This window comes from Mustela lutreola, chromosome 2 (genome assembly GCF_030435805.1).
Source record: "Mustela lutreola isolate mMusLut2 chromosome 2, mMusLut2.pri, whole genome shotgun sequence".
NCBI classification, from domain to species: domain Eukaryota; kingdom Metazoa; phylum Chordata; class Mammalia; order Carnivora; family Mustelidae; genus Mustela; species Mustela lutreola.
The window spans coordinates 170,295,159-170,315,705 of record NC_081291.1 but is presented as its reverse complement, the minus strand read 5'-3'; the positions used below and the strand labels follow the sequence as shown (position 1 = coordinate 170,315,705).

General features: G+C 39.8%; 1 protein-coding gene across 1 annotated transcript; it reads left to right on the top strand.

The window, feature by feature from the left end:
* Window positions 1-18,218: 18,218 nt before the first annotated feature.
* Window positions 18,219-19,474, top strand: CCDC54 (coiled-coil domain containing 54). The gene has a single exon (XM_059165249.1). It carries the CDS (start codon window positions 18,435-18,437, stop codon window positions 19,419-19,421), a length of 987 nt encoding a protein of 328 aa, XP_059021232.1. The 5' UTR covers window positions 18,219-18,434; the 3' UTR covers window positions 19,422-19,474.
* The last annotated feature ends 1,073 nt before the right edge of the window (window positions 19,475-20,547 follow it).

Here is a 20,547-nt window from a genome sequence, read left to right as displayed (position 1 = left end):
TGCCATAAATAATGGAGAAGCAAACAAATCCAGTAGGCCCAGATCTTAAAATATGATAAAGAATTCCTTCCTCCTACATTGTTTTTCCTACTAGTAGATTATTAAGATCTCACCAGTTGAGGGGGGAGGGGATGAGATGTGACTGTTCCAGACAGTGAATCTGTGGATTTAGGTTCCGCAGCAGCCTTTCGTTTCCCACAGATATCCCCAGGAAGAGCCAAAGCTGGCAGAGTTTTAAAGCAGGAGACAGAACAAGAGTCAAGGGATGAGCTTCAACTCCCACCCTCTACTTCCCAAATCTCTGCTTCATGAGCACTTACAGAGAGGAAATGTGGCCATTCCACAGGAACCACAAAGAAACTAAAAGAAGTTTGGTGAAGTTTATTTCACCTTCTGGAAAGATAGGAAAGAAAAGATCGAGGTTGTCTGGAAACGTTTCTCCCTCTCTCCTTTTGTGCCTCAAACACGGTTTAGACTCTTCTGGCAGCATGAGCCAGACTTCCCACCATCTCTCCCCTCTGTCCTGGGGTCAGTTGATTTCACAGAAGGAAAAGCCCCCATCAAGAGAACAAGCTAGCAGATTTCTGGTTTTCTGTCTTTCTTAGAGTGATACTGACAATTTTATTTATTTATTTTATTAAAAAAATTTTTTTTAAAGATTTTACTTATTTATTTGTCAGAGAGAGAGAGCACGAGAGCGAGCACAGGCAGACAGAGAGAGAAGCAGGCTCCCTGCCAAGCAAGGAGCCCGACGTGGGACTCGGTCCCAGGATGCTGGGATCATGACCCGAGCCAAAGCAGCCGCTTAACCAACTGAGCCACCCAGGCGTCCCTATTTAAAAATTAAAAAAAAATTTTTTTCAGTGTTCCAAAATTCATTGTTTATGCACCAAACCCAGTGCTCCATGCAATACGTGCCCCTCTTAATACCCACAATCAGGCTCACCCAACCCCCCATACCCCTCCCCTCCAAAACCCTCAGTTTGTTTCTCAGAGTCCACAGTCTCTCATGGTTTGTCTCCCCCTCCGATTTCCCCCAACTCACTTCTCTTCCCCATCTCCCAATGTCCTCTGTGTTATTCCTTATGCTCCACAAGTAAGTGAAACCATATGATACTTGACTCTCTGACTTATTTCACTCAGCATAATCTCTTCCAGTCCCGTCCATGTTGATACAAAAGTTGGGTATTCATCCTTTCTGATGAAGGCATAATACTCCATTGTATATATGGACCATATCTTCTTTATCCATTCATTTGTTGAAGGGCACCTTGGTTCTTTCCACAGTTTGGTGATTATGGCCATGGCTGCTATGAACATTTAAAATATGGGGTACAGATGGCCCTTCTACCCAAAGAAGAGGTACAGATGGCCCTTCTTTTCACTACATCTCTATCTTTGGGGTAAATACCCACTAGTGCAATTGCAGGGTCATAGGGTAGCTCTATTTTTAAATTTTTGAGGAATCTCCACACTGTTTTCCAAAGTGGCTGCACCAATTTGCACTCCCACCAACAGTGTAAGAGGGTTCCCCTTTCTCCACATCCTCTCCAACACACATTGGTTACTGTCTTATTGATTTTGGCCATTCTAACTGGTGTAAGGTGGTATCTCTATGTGGTTTTGATTTGAATCTCCCTGATAGCTAATGAAGATTAACATTTTTCATGTGTCTGTTAGCCATTTGTATGTCTCCTTTGGAGAAGTGTCTGTTCATGTCTTCTGCCCATTTTTTGACATGATTATCTGTTTTGTGTCTGTTGAGTTTGAGGAGTTCTTTATAGATCTTGGATATAAGCCCTTTGTCTGTAGTGTCATTTGCAAATATCTTCTCCCATTCCATGGGTTGTCTCTTTGTTTTGTTGACTGTTTCCTTCTCTTTGCAGAAACTTTTGATCATGATGAAGTCCCAAAAGTTCATTTTCACTTTTTTTTCCTTTGCCTTTGGGGACATACCTTGAAAGAAGTTGCTGTGGCCAATGTCGAAGAGGTTACTGCCTATGTTCTTCCCTAGTATTTTGATAGATTCCTGCCTCACGTTGAGGTCTTTTATCCATTTCAGGTTTAACTTTGTGTATGGTGTAAAAGAATGGTCAGGTTTCATTCTTCTACACATAGCTGTCCAATTTTCCCAGCACCGTTTATTGAAGAGACTGTCTTTTTTCCACTGTATATTTTTTCCTGCTTTGTCAAAGATTATTTGATCATAGAGTTGGGGGCCCATATCTGGGCTCTCTACTCTGTTCCACTGGTCTATGTGTCTGTTGTTGTGCCAGTACCATGCAGTCTTAGTCATCACAGTTTTGTAGTAAAGCTTGAAATCAGGAAATGTGATGCCCCCAGGTTTGTTTTTCTTTTTCAACATTTCCTTAGCAATTCAGGGTCTCTTATGGTTCCATACAAATTTTAGGATTGTCTGTTCTCAGATCTTTGAAAAATACTGGTGGAATTTTGACCAGGATCATATTGAAAGCATAGATGGCTCTAGGCAGTATAGACATTTTAACAATGTTTATTCTTCTGATCCATGACCATGGAATTGTCTTCCATCTTTTTGTGTCTTCTTCAGTTTCTTTCATGAGTGTTCTGTAGTTCATTGAGTACAGATCTTTACCTTTTTGGTTAGGTTTATTCCCGGGTATCTTATGGTTCTTGGTGCTATAGTAAATGGAATGGATTCTTTCATTTCCCTTTCTATATTTCATTGTTCATGTATAAGAAAGCAACTGATTTCTGTACATTGATTTTGTATCCTGCCACATTACTGAATTGCTGTATGTGTTCTAGTAATTTAGGGGTGGAGTTTTTTGGGTTTTCCATATAAAGCATTATGTCATCTGCAAAGAGAGAGAGTTTGACTTCATTGCCAATCTGAATACCTTTTATATCTTTTTGTTGTCTGATTGCTGTTGCTAGGACTTCTAGTACTATGTTGGACAACAGTGACGAAAGTGGACATCCTTGTCATGTTCCTGATCTCAAAGGGAAGTCTGTCAGCTTTTCCCCACTGAGGATGATATTCACTGTGGTTTTGCCATAGATAGATTTCATGAAGTTGAGAAATGTTCCGTCTATTCCTATACTTTGAAGCATTTTAATCAGGAATGGATTCTGTATCTTTTCAAATGCTTTTTCTGCATCAATTGAGAGGACCATGTGGTTCTTGTCATTTCTCTTATTGACTTGTTCTATCACATTGATTGATTTGTGAATGTTGAACCACCCTTGCATCCTATGGATAAATCCCACCTATACCAAAAGACTGAGATTATTCCTTGCATATTCTCAGACCACAATGCTTTGAAACTGGAACTCAACCACAAGAAAAAGTTTGGAAGGAATTCAAATACTTGGAAGCTAAGTATTGTTTGAGCTAAGAATGTCTGGATCAACCAGGAAATCAAAGAAGTACATAAACAATTCACAGAAACCAGTGAGAATGAAGACACATTGGTCCATAACCTATAGGAAATGGCAAGAATGCTTGGATCAACCAGGAAGTCAAAGAAGAACTTAAACAATTCATGGAAACCAATGAAAATGAAGACACTTCTTTTGGTATCTGTTGAGCCCTGATTTGTGACCAGTGTGTGGTCTATTCTGGAGAAAGTTCCATGTGCACTCAAGAAGAATGAGTATTCCGTTGTTTTATGGTGGAATGTTCTGTATATGTTTATGAGGTCCATCTGGTCAAATGTGTCATTCAATGTTCTTGTTCCTTTATTGATTTTCTGCTTGGATGATCTGTCCATCACTGAGTGTGGTGTGTTAAGATCCCCTAATGTATTCACATCAATTTGACTCTTTTATTTTTTTAATTTTTAAAGCAGGCTCCACACCCAGCATGGAGCTCAATGCGGGGCTTGAACTCACAACACTGAGATCAAGACCTGACCTCAGATTAAGAGTCAGATGCTTAACTGACTGAGCCACGCAGTAACCCAAATATCAACAACTGTAAAAAGAAATGTCATTGCAAGGAAACATCAAGAACTAGATCTTACAAGATCAAAATGGCATAGGTTGAATTAAAAATGAAAAGAGAAATTTAGAAAATAGAAAAGATGAGGTCACAAGTAACAGACTGACTTTTTTTCTCCTTCTTTTTAAATTGCTCTATCTCAAACAGCAAAATGCTGGGTTACTGAGTTTACTGATAAATCAAGAATACCCTTTTAATGCCACAGCACTAGTACACCACAGATGATTATTAAACATTTAACAAATGCTTATGATAGGCCAGGTACTCAATTGTTTCTCATATACATTTTCTCATTTCATTTCATCCCCACAACAACTCTGTGAAGTACTACCATTCCTATATCATAGCTAAGGAAACAGGCGCACAGAAAAAAATTTTTAAAGCTTTTATTTATTTGACAGAGAGAGAGCACAAGCAGAGGGAGCAACAGGCAGGGGTAGAGAGAGAAGCAGGCTTCCCGCTAAGCAAGGAGCCTGATGCAAGGCTGGATCTGAAGACCCCCAGATCATGACCTGAGCCGAAGGCAGACGCTTAATAACTGAGCCACCCAGGCACCCAGGGGCATAGAAAATTTTAAGAAAGTATTTGTCACACCCATAGCTGGTAATTTCAGGTCACTCTTCACAATGCTCTACTAAAAAATTCAGGTTGATGCGCTGGGTGGCTCAATCAGTTGAGTGTCAGACTCTTGGTTGTGGGATTGAGCCCTACCTCGCATTCCAGGCTCAGCAAGGGATTTGCTTAAAGATTCTCTCCCTCTGCCCCTCCTCCAACTCATATGCACTCTCTCTCTCTCAAGTAAATAAATAAATCTTTTTAAAAAGATCAGTTCAGTATGTTTTTTTTTATCATTGCAGTGAAAAGAAAAAAAACAAAAAAAAGTCTAGTTGTATCGAAATTACAGACCCTGCACCTGAAATCAAAATTTCAAATTCATAGGCTTCTCATCAAAAGTAATCCACTCTAAATAGGCTTTACCCTGGGCTTCTCCAAAACAGTAAGCTCAGTAATGTCATCCAAATTTGTAATGACTAAAAATGAGCCTATTTTGTTCGGTGTAGGAGAAGGTGAATAAATTATGCTGTTTTTTCCTCTCCCAGTTTCCACAATTCAAACAGGCAGAGGAGTACAGCAAATCAAAGATGAAAATATTACCCTTATGATGGATGTGGCAGAAATGTGTGGTGACCACAGTCTTCCCAATACCCAGTATCAGAATTAGATTGATTGTCCCCACTTCAGCCCCGCCCCACTCCCTGATCTGGGCAGGGTGGGGGGCCCTCGCAGGGGAGCGGGGTTGCCCTTGTTGGGGTCAGGACACAGAGAAGAGAATGAAGAGCTCTCAGTAAGCAGGCAAACCCCAAAAACAAGGGAAAGGAGGAAGAAGATAAGTAAAGGCTCTTCTGAGGGGGTGGAGGGAGGACAGGAGTAACGTGCTGATGATTTTATTATTGCCCCTCCTGGTGGAAGCGCCAAGTCTGAGAACACACCCACACACACAGAGGTAGATACATGCTCTGTGACTGGGCTGTGCTATGGCCCCTTCTCCTCATTTTGAACATGTTGGGCTTCAGGCACTTCACTTTATGATCATTTAATTCATTACAATCAGTAGGGAATTAAAGGTGAAATGACAGAGTCCTGCTGTGGATAAGGTCCATGTTTTAAGAGGGGAAGACTTGTCACTTGCATTAGATGGATAAGAAAGACAAATACATGTATAGCTACGTAGTCGATAAAGACATAAATAAGAAAATGCTCACCAGTGACTCGGGGTTTAATTAAATGATAGCTACTGGTTAAATTACATCTCCCAACAAAGGAAAGCCACAGCTGACTCACCTCACTGCAGCAATGACTCGGCAGGTAGGGGAGCCCACACGTTCAGGTGGGAAGAAGAGGGAGGAGGCCAGGAGAGAGATGGGGGTGGGGAGGAAGCAGCTTCAGTGTTGGATGGTAACAGCTCTTTTCAAATTGGTTCTCAAAGAGGAAAGGGGGAAAGTCCAAGTTTAAAATGACTCAGTTGTCCCACAAAGGCTTTCCTTCTCTCCTCCCACTGTGGGAAATTGGGTGCAGTATTCAGGGGACAACTGTAATCTGGAGGAGGCACAATGAACCCCGGGGCAGCTCCTCTGCTGCAGGGGAGGTGGGTGGAGGGACCCATTTCTCCCTTTGGAATCACCCCTCCTGAAGTCTAGTGGTAAGGCCCATCAGATTTGCCTAAGAAAAGACTGGAAAGGGGCCTGGGTGGCTCAGTGGGTTAAAGCCTCTGCCTTCGGCTCAGGTCATGATCCCAGAGTCCTGGGATCAAGCCCCGCATAGGGCTCTCTGCTCGGCAGGGAGCCTGCTTCCTCCTCTCTCTGCCTGCCTCCCTGCCTACTTGTTATCTTTGTCTGTCAAATAAATAAATAAAATCTTTAAAAAAGAAAAGAAAATACTGGATTAAAAAAACTTCTCTTTTTTCTTAGTTCCTGAGCAATCAAATTCAGTATTTAATTTTGCAGCTTTAGCCTCCCAATAACTCATAAAAACACTTGCCGTGCTCCTCATTGTTCACTAGAGATATGTGGACCAGTGGCCATCGTTCCCCTCGGTCACTTTTCGTCAAAGGCACAGGTGGAACTCCAGCCCTCAGTTGATTGCATTGCTCTTGGCTCAAGCTCCTCACCTGAAATGAGACACAAAGCACTCTGTCTATATTTATATAGATATATTTAAATTGATAGCAAGCCTATAGATAGATAGATAGATATACATTATCTGTTCTACAGATATATACTATCTATACTATACATACACACTGTATATGTATATATACATTGAAGAACAATGAAGAACAGTGAAGAACAAAACATGTAGGGCCCCTGTTGTCATGGTATGTACAGCCTAAAGGACCCTTCTTACGTTCATCCACCCAGATCTTACTCATTCTTTGGAGAGAGAGTGCGCACATGTGTGAGTGGGAATGGGGAGGAGGGGCAGAGGGAGAGAGTCTTAAGCAGATCCCACAGCTCTGAGATCATGACCTCAGCCAAAATCAAGAGTCACTCCCGTAACCAACTGAGCCAACCGGGGGCCCAGACTTCACTCATTCTTTTTAAAAGATTTTATTTATTTATTTGACAGAGAGAAATCACAAGTAGATGGAGAGGCAGGCAGAGAGAGAGAGGGAAGCAGGCTCTCTGCTGAGCAGAGAGCCCAATGCGGGACTCGATCCCAGGACTCTGAGATCACGACCTGAGCCGAAGGCAGCGGCTTAACCCACCGAGCCACCCAGGCGCCCCGACTTCACTCATTCTTAAACGTCCTCACTGGAACCATCTCCAAGCCACTGCATTCCACAGACTACTCCTTTCTTCGATTCCCAAAAAATCAACTGCCTTTACTCTCTGCATTCCACCTCTTCCAAGTTCTTCCACCAAACAACCTAAAGGCCCCAGGCCCCCTAGAAGCAAAACATCCATAAACAAACATTAGAGCCTGAATTATCCTTCTCATACTGTCAGGAATTTTAACCTGGTATAATTAACATCTCATTTAGTGTCTATCAGTGTCTTTGGAGATGGGGAGAGAGAAGAGAGATTTAAGAATCGCCTAAAATTATATGCAAAATCTTAAGTGTGTGCTGTTTCTGGAGGAAGCATGCAAAGCTTTCATAGAATTCTAAAAGGGATACTAAAGCCAAAAAGGTTAGGTTCCTCTGTTTTGCTAGGTTTTTAGTAATTATGCCACTTTTTCAATCATTGTAATGAGACTGGGCATCCATTCTACTTTAGCTCTAGTTTCTAACAACAACAAAAAAGCCATTTCCAGAAATGTGTTTTTTTTCTTTCTTTTTTAAAAATTATTTTTATTAACATATAATGTATTATTTGCCCCGGTGGGCAGGTCTGTGAATCATCAGGCTTACACATTTCACAGCATTCATCATAGCACACACCCTCCCCACTGTTCATATCCCAACCGCCCTTTCCCTATCCACCGAACTCCCTTCCTTTTTTAAAGGATTTTATTTATTTGACAGAGAGAGAGAGACAGAGAGCGAGAGGAAATACAAGCAGGAGCAGTGGGAGAAGGAGAGGGAGAAGCAGGCTTCCCGCTGAGCAGGGAGCCTGATGTGGGGCTCGATGTGGGGCTCAATCCTAGGACCCTGGGATCATGACCTGAGCCCAAGGCAGATGCCCAATGACTGAGCCACCCAGGTGCCCCTAGTTTGTCTTTTTTATTTTCTTTTAAAGTGCTATTAAGAAACTTAAATGTAAAGTCCAATGGAGGTTATGATAAAAATTTTTACCTATTTTAACATATACATTGCCCAAGGGCTTAAGGCAGCACACCATCATTTTACACTAGATGGTGAAGAAGAAAACTTGTGCACCTAAATAGAATGAGTGGTAATTAATTCTCACAGGTTACAATGAGAATCATAACTGTTAGCCTAAAAATGAAGCTGAAAATTATTGAAATGTGTGTTTAATAGAACTGCCTTATTACTATCCATTTCTGTCATTTGAGCCTTAACCTTACATGAAGATCATCAGGAAAAGACTTCAAATTTCCAGAAAAAGATGGAACAAAAAAAAGTCAAATTCTCAGTCTTTTAAAGATTTTTTTTTTATTATTATTTGACAGAGAGACATCACAAGTAGGCAGAGAGGCAGGCAGAGAGAGAGAGGAGGAAGCAGGCTCCCCACTGAGCAGAGAGCCCGATGCGGGGCTCAATCCCAGGACCCTGAGACCATGACCTGAGCCGAAGGCAGCGGCCTAACCCACCGAGCCACCCAGGCGCCCCCAAATTCTCAGTCTTGTAGCTAACCATCCCTATTATCTTTTATACTCTAGTTAGCTTTGGTGTAGCAGAAACAGCTGCAGCAGCTATACACATGGGGGGAAGGGGTGCTCAATAAATATTTAAAATAATGAATGAAAACTTGTCCTCTTTGATCATAGCTGTAAAAACCTAGGTAGAGAAGGAAGAGGGAGAAAAACCCCCTTCAGTTTTATGATTGCCTTTTGGGCATTTTCTATTTTGTGTGTAATCAGAATGTGTAGGGAGAGATAATATATTTGGAAGTTAAATAAGATCTTTGTAATCCAAACCCTTCCAAGAGAAAGGATGCATACAGCTCTAAGAGAGAGAGGAAATGATTCAAAAATCAAACTTCTGAAGAAAAACCTGGGCAGAAACGGTGCATCATAATAATAATAGTTTACAGTTCTTAAGAGATGTTACATAAATTAAGAACTCAGACATCACAAACATTTGCATGTTAACCCTTATGGCATTCCTTCAATATCAGCACGTGACTATCACTGTCTTCCTTGAACAGATGAAAGAGGATGGGAGGGAATATGTCCCAGATAGACAGAAAGCAGACAAGGAAAAGTAGAGCCAAGGGTAAATACATATTTACTTCACACAAACATTGGTGCAAATTCCCTCAGAAACATAAAAGTCCATAATAATAGATGTCTTGCAAGGTGAGAATTATTAAGGAAAGCCAGTGCAATTTTTCAATCTTGGAAACTTAAAACTGAGAAAGAAGATAGCTCCTTGTATTTTGTAGTCTGAAGTCCTATAAAACATCATTACAATTGAAAACCCAAGTACTAAAATCGTTTTTCTTCAAATCAAGGCCTTACTAACATATGAACATACCCAAATATGACAACGCAGCCAACTACACAGCATTCATAATTAGAAATGGGAAAATGAAAGTTCTTCGATTTTTGCACTTTATGACTTCAGGATTTGTTTACATTTTAAATCCTCATGTCCTGTGTGATCGCTAGGTAGTCCATTTTTTTTTTTTTTAAGATTTTATTTATTTATTTGACAAAGAGAGAGAGAGATCACAAGTAGGCAGAGAGGCAGGCAAAGAGGGAGAGAGGAGGAAGCAGGCTCCCTGCTGAGCAGAAAGCCCGATGCGGGGCTCGATCCCAGAACCCTGAGATCATGACCTGAGCTGAAGGCAGAGGCTTAACCCACTGAGCCACCCAGGCGCCCCGGTAGTTCATATTTTTAAATTTGCCCCGTTTCCTAGATGAAATACAGAGCATTTCAGGAATAAGACAGCGGGTTAATCCTGAACTGCTCCCACGGCTCCATGTTTTCCAAACAGATCGCTAAATGATATCAGTTCAGTGAAACAGAGGTGTTTAAATAGACTCACCCAGCGAATTTATTCTGCAATTCCATTAAAGAAAGGAGGTGAATGGTTAAGCAAAAACACTTCTCTTTCGCTTTCTCTTCCTTTTCCTGGCCATTTATTTTTATGGCTACATCAATTGTGCACATCAGAACTTACAAAGCACCGTAAAAAGGAGTTGTCAGTCATCAGCTAAAGGGAGCAGGTAATATCGGAGAAGAGAAACCAAGAGGTGAAGTTGAGAATTACAGAAACCCAGCAACCTTATATAATATATTATCAGGGAGAGCCAAGCATAACAGAAAGAACTGGAGGAAGATGACAGGGAGGAGAGATTACATAAAATACTAATGTGCCCCCAGGGTTCTGGAACTAAATGGTGAAGGGTATGTCTTGATAAGCTAGAGAGAGTTCACTGTAAATCTGGAGTTCAGAGTATAAGATGACACGAATGTAGAAATAAGTGCCTGAGTACCCAAGTGGATGACAAATGCAGTTGTAAGCACTCCCGCAGGGGCTTGGAGAATATGCTGATTATCTGTGGTTCCCCAGGGGCCTGAAGGAAATAATATGTAGTAAGGGGGCAGAGGGGTTGGGGGAGGGAGTATATCCTGTACCTTAGTCACCTGGAGCATCAGTGCCATTAACACCTGTCCTGTTAGGGTCATTATAGGAATCTCTCTCTTCTCCATGCCGTAGCTGCTTCCAGGCTCATAATTATCTCCATCTACCTGATCTCAATTTACCTCTCCAGCCATTTAACTGCTTCAGGTCTTTGGGGAAGCAATTATTAAATTCCTATCCCCAAATTGTTAAGTGATCCCTCAGGAACTGGGAAAAGTTATCATAGATTCTCTTTATAGGACAAGCAATGTGTTCTGCAGCCCCTGATGGAAATAGGCTCAGGAGAAACCACAATCATCCACAAGTACATTGACTCATTTACCAAATAAAGATCTACTGAGCACCAACCATATGCTAGGCTTTGTGACGCTGGGGATACAGAGTTGGAAAGTGAGTCTCTCCTCTGAACTCACAGTCCGGAGGAGAGAGAGGCACACACTGAACTTAACAATACAATATGTCAGTCACTGCTAGGTGGGGACCCAGAACATGTCTACAGCAGGTGGCAGGGGTAGGGGGTAGGGGTGGGGTTGGGGGAGGGGAAGGAGGTGGGCAGGGGGTACTGGCAAGAATCAGAACAGGCAGGACAAGGAAAATATTACCTGGATGTCTCCTAAAGGATGAGTATAAGTTTGGGTGATAAATAGATGGAGGCCACTGTAGAAAAAAACCATATAATTTTAATTGTAGTGAAAAAGTAAATTATTATTACCAAACATTCTGTAAGAGAAAATTATCATTCCATCATTTCTTCATCTTAATTTTTTGGCTTCTACTTTCATATGTTTAAAGCATCATTGTGGGGTGTTCATACCAACTTGTGTAATACAGATTTGAGCTCTCCGATGAACACCTTCTTATCCCCTTGTGTCAGCCCCCTGATCAAATTGGAAAGACTTCCTGTGGATGCCTGGGTGGCTCAGCTGGTTAAGCATCTGCATTTGGCTCAGGTCATGATTCCAGGGTTCTGGGATCGATCCCTGCATTGGGCTCCTTGCTCAGTGGGGACTCTGCTTCTCCCTCTGCCTGCCACTTTCCCTGCTTGTTCTCTCCCTCTCTGACGAATAAATAGAATCTCTAAAACAAAACAAAGCAAAAACTTTGTGATTTCTGTCCCCTCAATCCATCATTTCACTCAGTGCATGACAGGTGATATGCAGGTGAGAGAGCTCAGATTCTTGTAAGCCTGGCCCTCAAATTTTGTGGGGGAAATAAAAGACCTTCAATATTTTTTTTATGATCACAATCCCTAAGGATACACAAGCCATAATACGTGACTCTAGATGTCACAGAAAGGTTACAAATCATGTCCAATGGTTAGCAAGATAGCTAGAATTCTACCACATTCTCTCCTACTCAAGAAAACATATTAAAAAGGAGGCCGATTATTAAAAAAAAAAAAAGGAGGCCGATTAAAGTAATTTTAGATAATATTGACGCTACCATAATTAACTTATAGCTTGCATATTCAAAAACACCAACATTTTATTTTATTTTTTATTTAGTGATTCATCACTTACATATAACATCCAGGGCTCGTCAGAACACGTGCCCTCCTTTATCTCCATCACCCATTTAGCCCTTTCCCCACCCACATCCCTCCATCAACTCTGTTCTCTGTTATTAAGACTCTCCAATGGTTTGCTTCCCTTTCTCTCTTTTCCTTTCCATATGTTCATCTGTTTTGTTTCTTAAATTCCACATATGAATAAAATCTCTTGGTATTTATCTTTCTCTGACTGAATTCGCTTAGCATAATACACTCTAGCTCCATCCTTGTCATTGAAAATGGCAAGATTTCATTCTTTTTGGGGTTGAGTATTATTATTCCATTGTATATATTCCACCTCTTCTTTATCCATTCATCAGTCGATGGGCATTTGGGCTCTTTCCATAGTTTGGCTATTGTTGATAATGTTGCTAAAACACTGGGTTGCAGGTGCCTCTTCAAATCTGTATTTTTGTGTCCTTTGCATAAATACCTAGTAGTGGGATTGCTAGATCATAGGGTAGTTCTATTTTTAGCATTTCGAGGAACCTCCATACTGTTTTCCAGAGTGGCTGCACCAGTTTGCATTTCTACCAACAGCACAAGAGGGTTCCTCTTTCTCCACATCCTCACCAACATCTGTTGTTTCCTGTGTTGCCAGTTTTAGCCATTCTGACAGATGTAAGGTAGTATCTCACCATGACTTTGATTTGTACTTCCTTAATGATCAGTGATGTTGAGCATCTTTTGATATGCCTATTAGCCATCTGTATGTCTTCTTTGGAAATATGTCTATTTATGTCTTCTGCCCAATTCCTAACTGGATTATTTAAAAACACCAGCATTTAAAAAATACTAATAATATTATCTATTATTAAGGTCATCTCTCCAACAGTTATTCAATGCCAGTGTATCTGACACTATAGCTGGTTGTACTACCGGTACTAGGAAACAAAATGCTGGTTTATTTGTTTATTTGCTACATTCTGGTGTCCTTCTAATCCAAATGCTTTAACTGCATAGTATACTGAATGGTGGGCAGCTCATGCTTTATGCCTTGGTCGTACAGATGATGGAGTGGCCTCTTGGTTGAATGAGTAAAGGAAAGGTAGAGTAAGAGATTGAGAGAAAGTACACAGCTAAAGCTTAAAACTCTTAACCATTTCTTGGTATCATTTGAAAGAAGAGGGAGAAGGAGGTGGTCCAAGAGATGGAGAAAAAGGACTTACAAATATTGAGCCCTTTTAAAAAAAAAGATTTTATTTATTTATTTGACACAGAGAGACATAGCAAGAGAGGGAATACAAGCAGGGGGAGTGGGAGAAGGAGAAGCAGGCTTCCCACTGAGCAAGGACCCCGCTGCAGGGCTCGATCCCAGGACTCTGGGCTCGTGACCTGAGCTGAAGGCTTAATGACTAAGCCACCCCGGCACCCCAATATTGAGCCTAAAGGGCTCAATCCTCAAAACCGCTCCATGAAATAGGTACTGTTATTATCCCATATTACAGGTTTATAAAATGCTGGTAATATGACTAAGAGTACAGGGCTAGCAAACAGAACAGTTTTCACCTTTAACCTTTCTAGCCCCAAATACCATTCTTGTCTCTCTCCTAGAGGACATTTTTTTTTTTCCTCTTTAGGACTCCACAATTAGGCTTCAGTGTGCCAAGTTATTTTATTCCTAAATGTCTCCGTATTTCTGGCAGGAATCCAAAGAGAAGGAGTCAGCTCATCTCCCATTTTCATTCACCTTTTTTTTTTTTTAAGATTTATTTATTTATCCAGAAAGAGAGAGAGAGAGCATGAGTCCACGCATGCATGAGTAGGGGAAGGGACAGAGGGTGAGAATCCTTAAGCAGACTTCCTGCTGAGCAGCAGCCCTATGTAGGGCTCAATCCTACAACCCATGAGATCATGACCTAAGCCAAAACCAAGAGTCAGACACTCAATCCACTGAGCCACCCAGGTGCTTCTCATTCACATTTTGACTGCTCTCACAACTTCATCCAAATCAATAGGCTTATACCTTCCCACTACAGCTCTCCACTGTTTAACAAGTCTGCAGTAGGCTAGGCTCCTTTCATCAACATTAATAAGTAAAGGCGCGCCTGGGTGGCTCAGTTGGTTAAGTAGCCAATTCTTGATTTCAGCTCACGTCATCATATTAGGGTGATGGGATTGAGCCCAAGATCTCACTCCAAGCTCAGTTCAGAGTGTGCTTGAGATTTTCTCTCTTGTTCTCCTTTTGCCCCTTCCCTGACTTGCACTCACACACATTCTCTCTCTAAAATTTAAAATAATAATAATAATAATAAGTAATTAGAAACCCAAATAGGTTTATGTTTGTGTCCAATCTACTAATTTGTTTTATAAGAATAATCAGTATACATGAATATTTTTAGTTGAAAATTTAATTCTATTGTTGCTCTTTGTTATAGCTAGCATACTATGACTACAATAGGTCAAGAAAAACCTATAAATGTTAATTTTTACTTATTTGAATTAGAGATAGCTCAATTTCTTTTTTGTTTTTAAGATTTTATTTATTTATTTGACAGACAGAGATCACAAGTAGGCAGAGAGAGAGGAGGGCAAGCAGGCTCCCAGCTGAGCAGAGAGCCCGATGCGGGCCTCGATCCCAGGACCCTGGAATCATGACCCGAGCCGAAGGCAGAGACTTAACCCACTGAGCCACCCAAGCTCCCCTCAATTTCTAAAGCCTACAAATTTCTGTTTCAAGTAGATTTGTAAATAAAGTAACCAACGGAATCTTTAGTGTTTTCATACTGCTAAACAAATATTTAATCAAAATGTCTTCTGTAACTATATAATGTAATTTTTCTAAAAAAGAAAACGTCTGGGACGCCTGGGTGGTTCAGTCGGTTAAGTGTCCAATTCTTGATTTTGGCTCAGGTTGTGAGATTGAACTCGGCACTGGGCTCCATTCTGGGCAGGCAGCCTGTCTGAGATTCTCTCTCTCCCTCGCCCTTTGCCGCTCCCCCACTCTTTCCCTCCCTAAAAACAAACAACAAACAAACAAAAGGAAATGCCACCTCTTTCTAAGTTGGCAAATACATATTTTTATCATGATTATGTGGCAGTAGAAGTTCTGGACTCTAGAACCAGAATGTAAGGATTTAAAATTTGACTTTGCCCATTTTCTAGCAAAAAGGAAAATTACTTGATTTCTCTGAACTTCAGTTAAATAAACCAATATTTAAAACAGTGTCTGGTATGCACCCAATGAAAGTTAGCTGTTACTAACCCAAAGGGAGTATTTGCTACAAGGAATCCTTCTCAATTTAATTGGGAATTCTTGTAAAGTAAGAATATCTAATCTACAAATTTCCTCCAACTGTAATGAAATTTTAATACTAAGTTTAACAATGAAGATGATATAACAGTACATTCTGGAGATCTTTAATTAAACTTTCTTTGTTTTAAGCTTGCAGCTTTCTTTTAGTGTTCTAAGACCTTTTTTTTTTCTTTCCAGTCTCAAATATTTTCATTGGCCTTAGAAAACTTATAAGCACCAAGCACTGTGTCTGTAGTGCTTGATGGATAGAATGTCCTTGGCCAAGGTAAATAGGACAGCTTTGAATTCTACCTTTACTAGCTCCAAATACCAATTCTGTGATAGCCTATTTCTGGGAGAACATTTTTCCTCAGCAAGAGTTTGGAAAGATTTCTAGAAGTTTTAGTAAGTTTACTAAACAGGGATTCAAAGATAAGACAGTAAAGCAAAATCCCAGATATTACTCATGAGCCAAAATTCTTAAATTATTTTTGCCTAAATTCAGATTTATTCCAAAACCTAGGTCAAAGCTGGTCTTGCAATTAAGCATAAATAGGAGAAAGAGTGATTCAGTAGGACGTTAAAACTGATCCAAGAAGGAATATCGTCTTTAGTACACTGGGGCTCTACTGTAAGAGACATGATTATCAATGTCATTTAATTTCAAAACATTTATTCTGATGTGACCAAAGAATGTAATGAAGTTTTTATCTCAATATATAAAATGGACAAAATATTTACAACTTCAAAGGGTTTGGCTTTCAAGTTCTGTTATTTAGAAAAATCTATAAAGGGGTGCCTGGGTGGCTCACTCGGTTAAGTGTCTACCTTCAGATCTGGTCATGATCCCAGGGTCCTGGGATGGAGCCCTGTGTTGGGCTCCCTGCTCTGTGGGGAGTCTGCTTCCCTCTCTCTCTCCGCCCCTTCCCCTTCCTCATGCGCACTCTCTCTCTCTCTCTCTAGCTCTGTTCTCTTCCTCACGTTCTCTTTCAAATAAATAAGATCTTTTTTAAAAAATCTATAAAGAGAAACATAAGAAATGTATAATATCATTTTAAAATTCTAAGACAGTTGTTCTCAAAGTACAGCAGGCAATGGACCATGAGGGCAAAAATATTTCAAAAATAATATTAAGGCACCATTTGCCTTTTTCATTGTGTTGACATTTACATTTTGCAAACGCATTGCAACAGCAATGGTGTATAAAACTGTCGTTACCTTAACACAAACCAAAGCAGCAGTTCTAAATTGTGTCAATAGTTACTGCATTTTTCCACCTCCACTCAATCAAAGAAAAGAATACAAGAAAAAACCAATTTAACTTCAGAATGCCTTGATAAAGCAGTAAAAATGATAATTTTATTAAATCTCAAGACTTCCGTACTTTTTAAAATTGTATGTGTGTTGTAATGGAAGTATGCATAAGGCTCTTCTGCTGCTTACCAAAGGACGACAGTTGTCTCCAAAGAGGGCACTTATTTGAGTTACAAACTGAACTAGCTGCTTTCTTCATGGAACATAATTTTTACTTGAAACAAAAACTGATGGTAAACTATAATATTCATATTTGGGTATTTGGTATTTTCGCAAAAAAAAAAAAAAGGAAATGTAGGGAGCTTGTGACTTCATGAAAAACAATCAACAAGCTTAATAAATTTCAAGCTTTTCAAGCTAGTATTACAATCTTGGGAAGTTTTATCTGCCACGATGAGCTTGGCCTCTTCCCAACACTCGAAGATTTTTCTGGTGAGATTTGTGGTAATATTACTGAATATCATATTTTTGGTATTATATAACAAAATGAGTTACCATTTGGAAGATCTGCATATTTCAGTGAATCATTATTTTCCAAATGTATGTGTTATTACACATACATTTATAATGGGAGATAGACCAATGAATTTTAATATAACAGTATTGACCTGGTCTAAGATTACACATGACAACTAACTTCTAAATAAGTATCATTTGTCAAATTTTGGCAGAGTAGCAAAGAATAAGATCTTCAATTATTTGAAAAGGCTATTAAAATACTTCTTCCTTTCCACTTACATATTTCTATGAGGCCATATTTTGTTCATATCCTCAACGGAAACAACATATCACAACAGAAATAATGCAGAAGCAGATATGAGAATTTAGGCATTTCCTATTAATCCAGGTATTAATATTTGGGTATTTGGTATTTACATTTGCTAATATGTAAACATTATTTTTCTTTTGGAAAATATAATTATTTTTCCTAAAAAGGTGTCTTTTACTTTAAGATGTAATGAGTTTAACTTCTTTTTTATTTAATAAATTAATATCTTAAGACTTTCTTAGATTTAATTTCTAATAAAGAATATCAATTAACATAACCTATATGAAAAAAAGGTCTGTGTTCCTCAAATTTTACGAGTGAAAAGTGCCCTGTGAGCAAAACTTTTGAAAGTTGTTGCCTTATGGTTAAATGTACTCTTTTTATTTTTTTAAAGTAGGCTCCACACCATGTGGAACCCAATGCGGGGCTTGAACTCACAACCCTGAGATCAAGATCTGAGCTGAGATTAAGAGTTATAGACATTTAATCAGCTGAGCCACCGAGGCACCTCTGGTTAAATGTATTTCAAACCAGCAACCATTGTGACATCAGCACTAAGTCACTGATTACCATATAAAAGATTCCTTGTAGTTGACCATTATTTCACAGATCTCTCCAGATGGACCACCCCATAAGCAGCTTACCACCCAAGAGTGCCCACTATTGCCCTTGATGTTCTCCATAGGGCATTCTATGATGTTATCCGGAAAGACATCCAACAAATAGTAAGAAAAAGACCATTTCATTCTGATACTGCTTCTTTCTTTGATTTTGGTCACATTTCCCATCACTCTACCTCTTGTTTTATTAAGATGCACAAACTTCAAACCCAAAGGGTAAAAGCTGCTGCTGGGCAGATGTGCACTTCAAATATCTCCAAAATCAGACAATCTCTTAAAAATGTTTACCATACATGTAAGAACCAGCACCCAGATTCAACTAGACATCCAACTATGCCTTCCCATGATTGTGATAAAGATGTTCTCAGTACTGATGAAGAAATGAATCTTACAGCAATGCTCCGGGATATTAAAACCACCCAAATTGAACTCCTCAGTCAGATGACTGACATTGTTGGTGTAGTATCCAAAATCCAGGGAAAGATTGATTTTTATCAGAAGCAGGTGAAGGTACTGGAAACCAGAATGAATGTTAATGAAAACAAACAATCCACAATAACTAAAGAAATCTTCTCTATGAAAAAAGATATTGATACTTTAAAGAAGAAGGTGACAGAACTGGAAAGCCAGAAGTCTTGCTCCAGCATTCACTGTTTAGAAGTTCTGGAAGGAGAAAACGGTAAAGAGATCATAGAACAACTTCACAAACTCCTACAACCAGAAACTCTGAAACATACAATGGCTTCTACAGACCAGGGACTCTCTTCAGCAGAACGAGAAAAAATGCCCAGTTATCGACAGGCCACGGATGATCTTGAGGATAAAACAATTTCTCCCAAAATTAAAACTCTGGAAAAAAGTAACCATCAAAATATCTTAAGAAGCTTTAAAAAAGCAAAGTCAAATATTTATATTTACCCAGACTTTGGTACATGGATCAAGCTAACTTTTGTCCATGGAGGAAAGTGGAGATTTTTCCTCAGTGCTACCGAGTTAGAGGAATTCATCCAGTGGCTTCTTTCTAGGCCAACCACCCCTCTTGAGGAACCACAACTTGTAACCCAGAGATACAATCCATTCACTAGGCCTATTGCAAGTTTGACCACATTCTGTCTGTCTGTTTTCAACTATGTTTACTATCTTTTTGGTTTCTCAAAAGAGGAAGTAACTCAACTATAGAGTTACTTTCTGCTTTGTTTGACACAAAATAAATGTGAACTGGTTGTTCCAAGCATCTACACATCTCTGTGGTGGTTGTGAAGTTCTTGGTAGTCTGCTCGCTGTGGGCTCACTGTCTATGAAGTTTTTGTACGTCTCAGGTAAGTTAAGATAGATCATCCCATTGGACAATGTGATGCATTTTATGTCAGTGCCCTTGTTTTCTTAAAGGCAATTCATGAGGATTCACCCAGTGCCCATATTATAGATAATTGGAAGGAAAGAATTAGGGATCAAGGGAATGAAGAACACATTTGGTAGTCCCCACATCAGTTTTCTATGTCCTCTGGTCATTTTTTTTTCTTTTAAGATTTTTATTTATTTGTCAGGGGAGAGAGAGCACAAGCAGGGGGAGCAGCAGGCAGAAGGAAAGCAGACACTTAACTGACTGAGCCACCCAGGCATCCCTACCTCTTGTCTTAGTGGCCTTTGTAGATAATATCTGTAATAACAGAAACCGACTCTACTAACAAAATTTTAAACAACATACAGTGAAAAAGATACCCACTATTAGAGCTACTGAAGTTAGAGTTATAAAAATAAAGGTCATTGAATGGACCAGTTACTGCCAGGAAAACTGCAAAACCTGGATTTTTTTTTCTTTCAACTTTAGCTTCAACTCCATCAAACAAATGGGGATCCCACTTCTGCTAAGTGAAATAAGTCAAGCAGAGAAAAGCAATTACCCTATAGTTTCACTCATATGTGGAACATAAGGAATAGCGCAGAGAATCATAGGGGAAGGGAGGTGAAAACTGAATGGGAAGAAATTAGGGAGAAAAACCACGAGACACTTAGGACTCCAGGAAACAAACTCAGGGTTTCAGAGAAAAGGGGACGAAGGTAGGGGTAACTGGGTGCGTGGTATTATGGAGGGCATGTGATGGGATGAGCACTGGGTGTTATACGCAACTAATGAATCACTGAACACTACATCAGAGACTAATGATATACTATATGTTGGCTAATTTAACTTAATAAAAAAAAATAAAGGGGGATATTACCGGATGTTTTTTTACATTTTCATGAGATGAAACAAATACCATGTCTTGTAGGTTTGATACGGAGGAAAAGATTAAATCTAAAA

What these genes read in the sequence shown, in the direction of transcription:
- CCDC54 (XM_059165249.1), top strand. Translation starts at nt 18,435, where the DNA reads ATGCACAAACTTCAAACCCAAAGGGTAAAAGCTGCTGCTGGGCAGATG.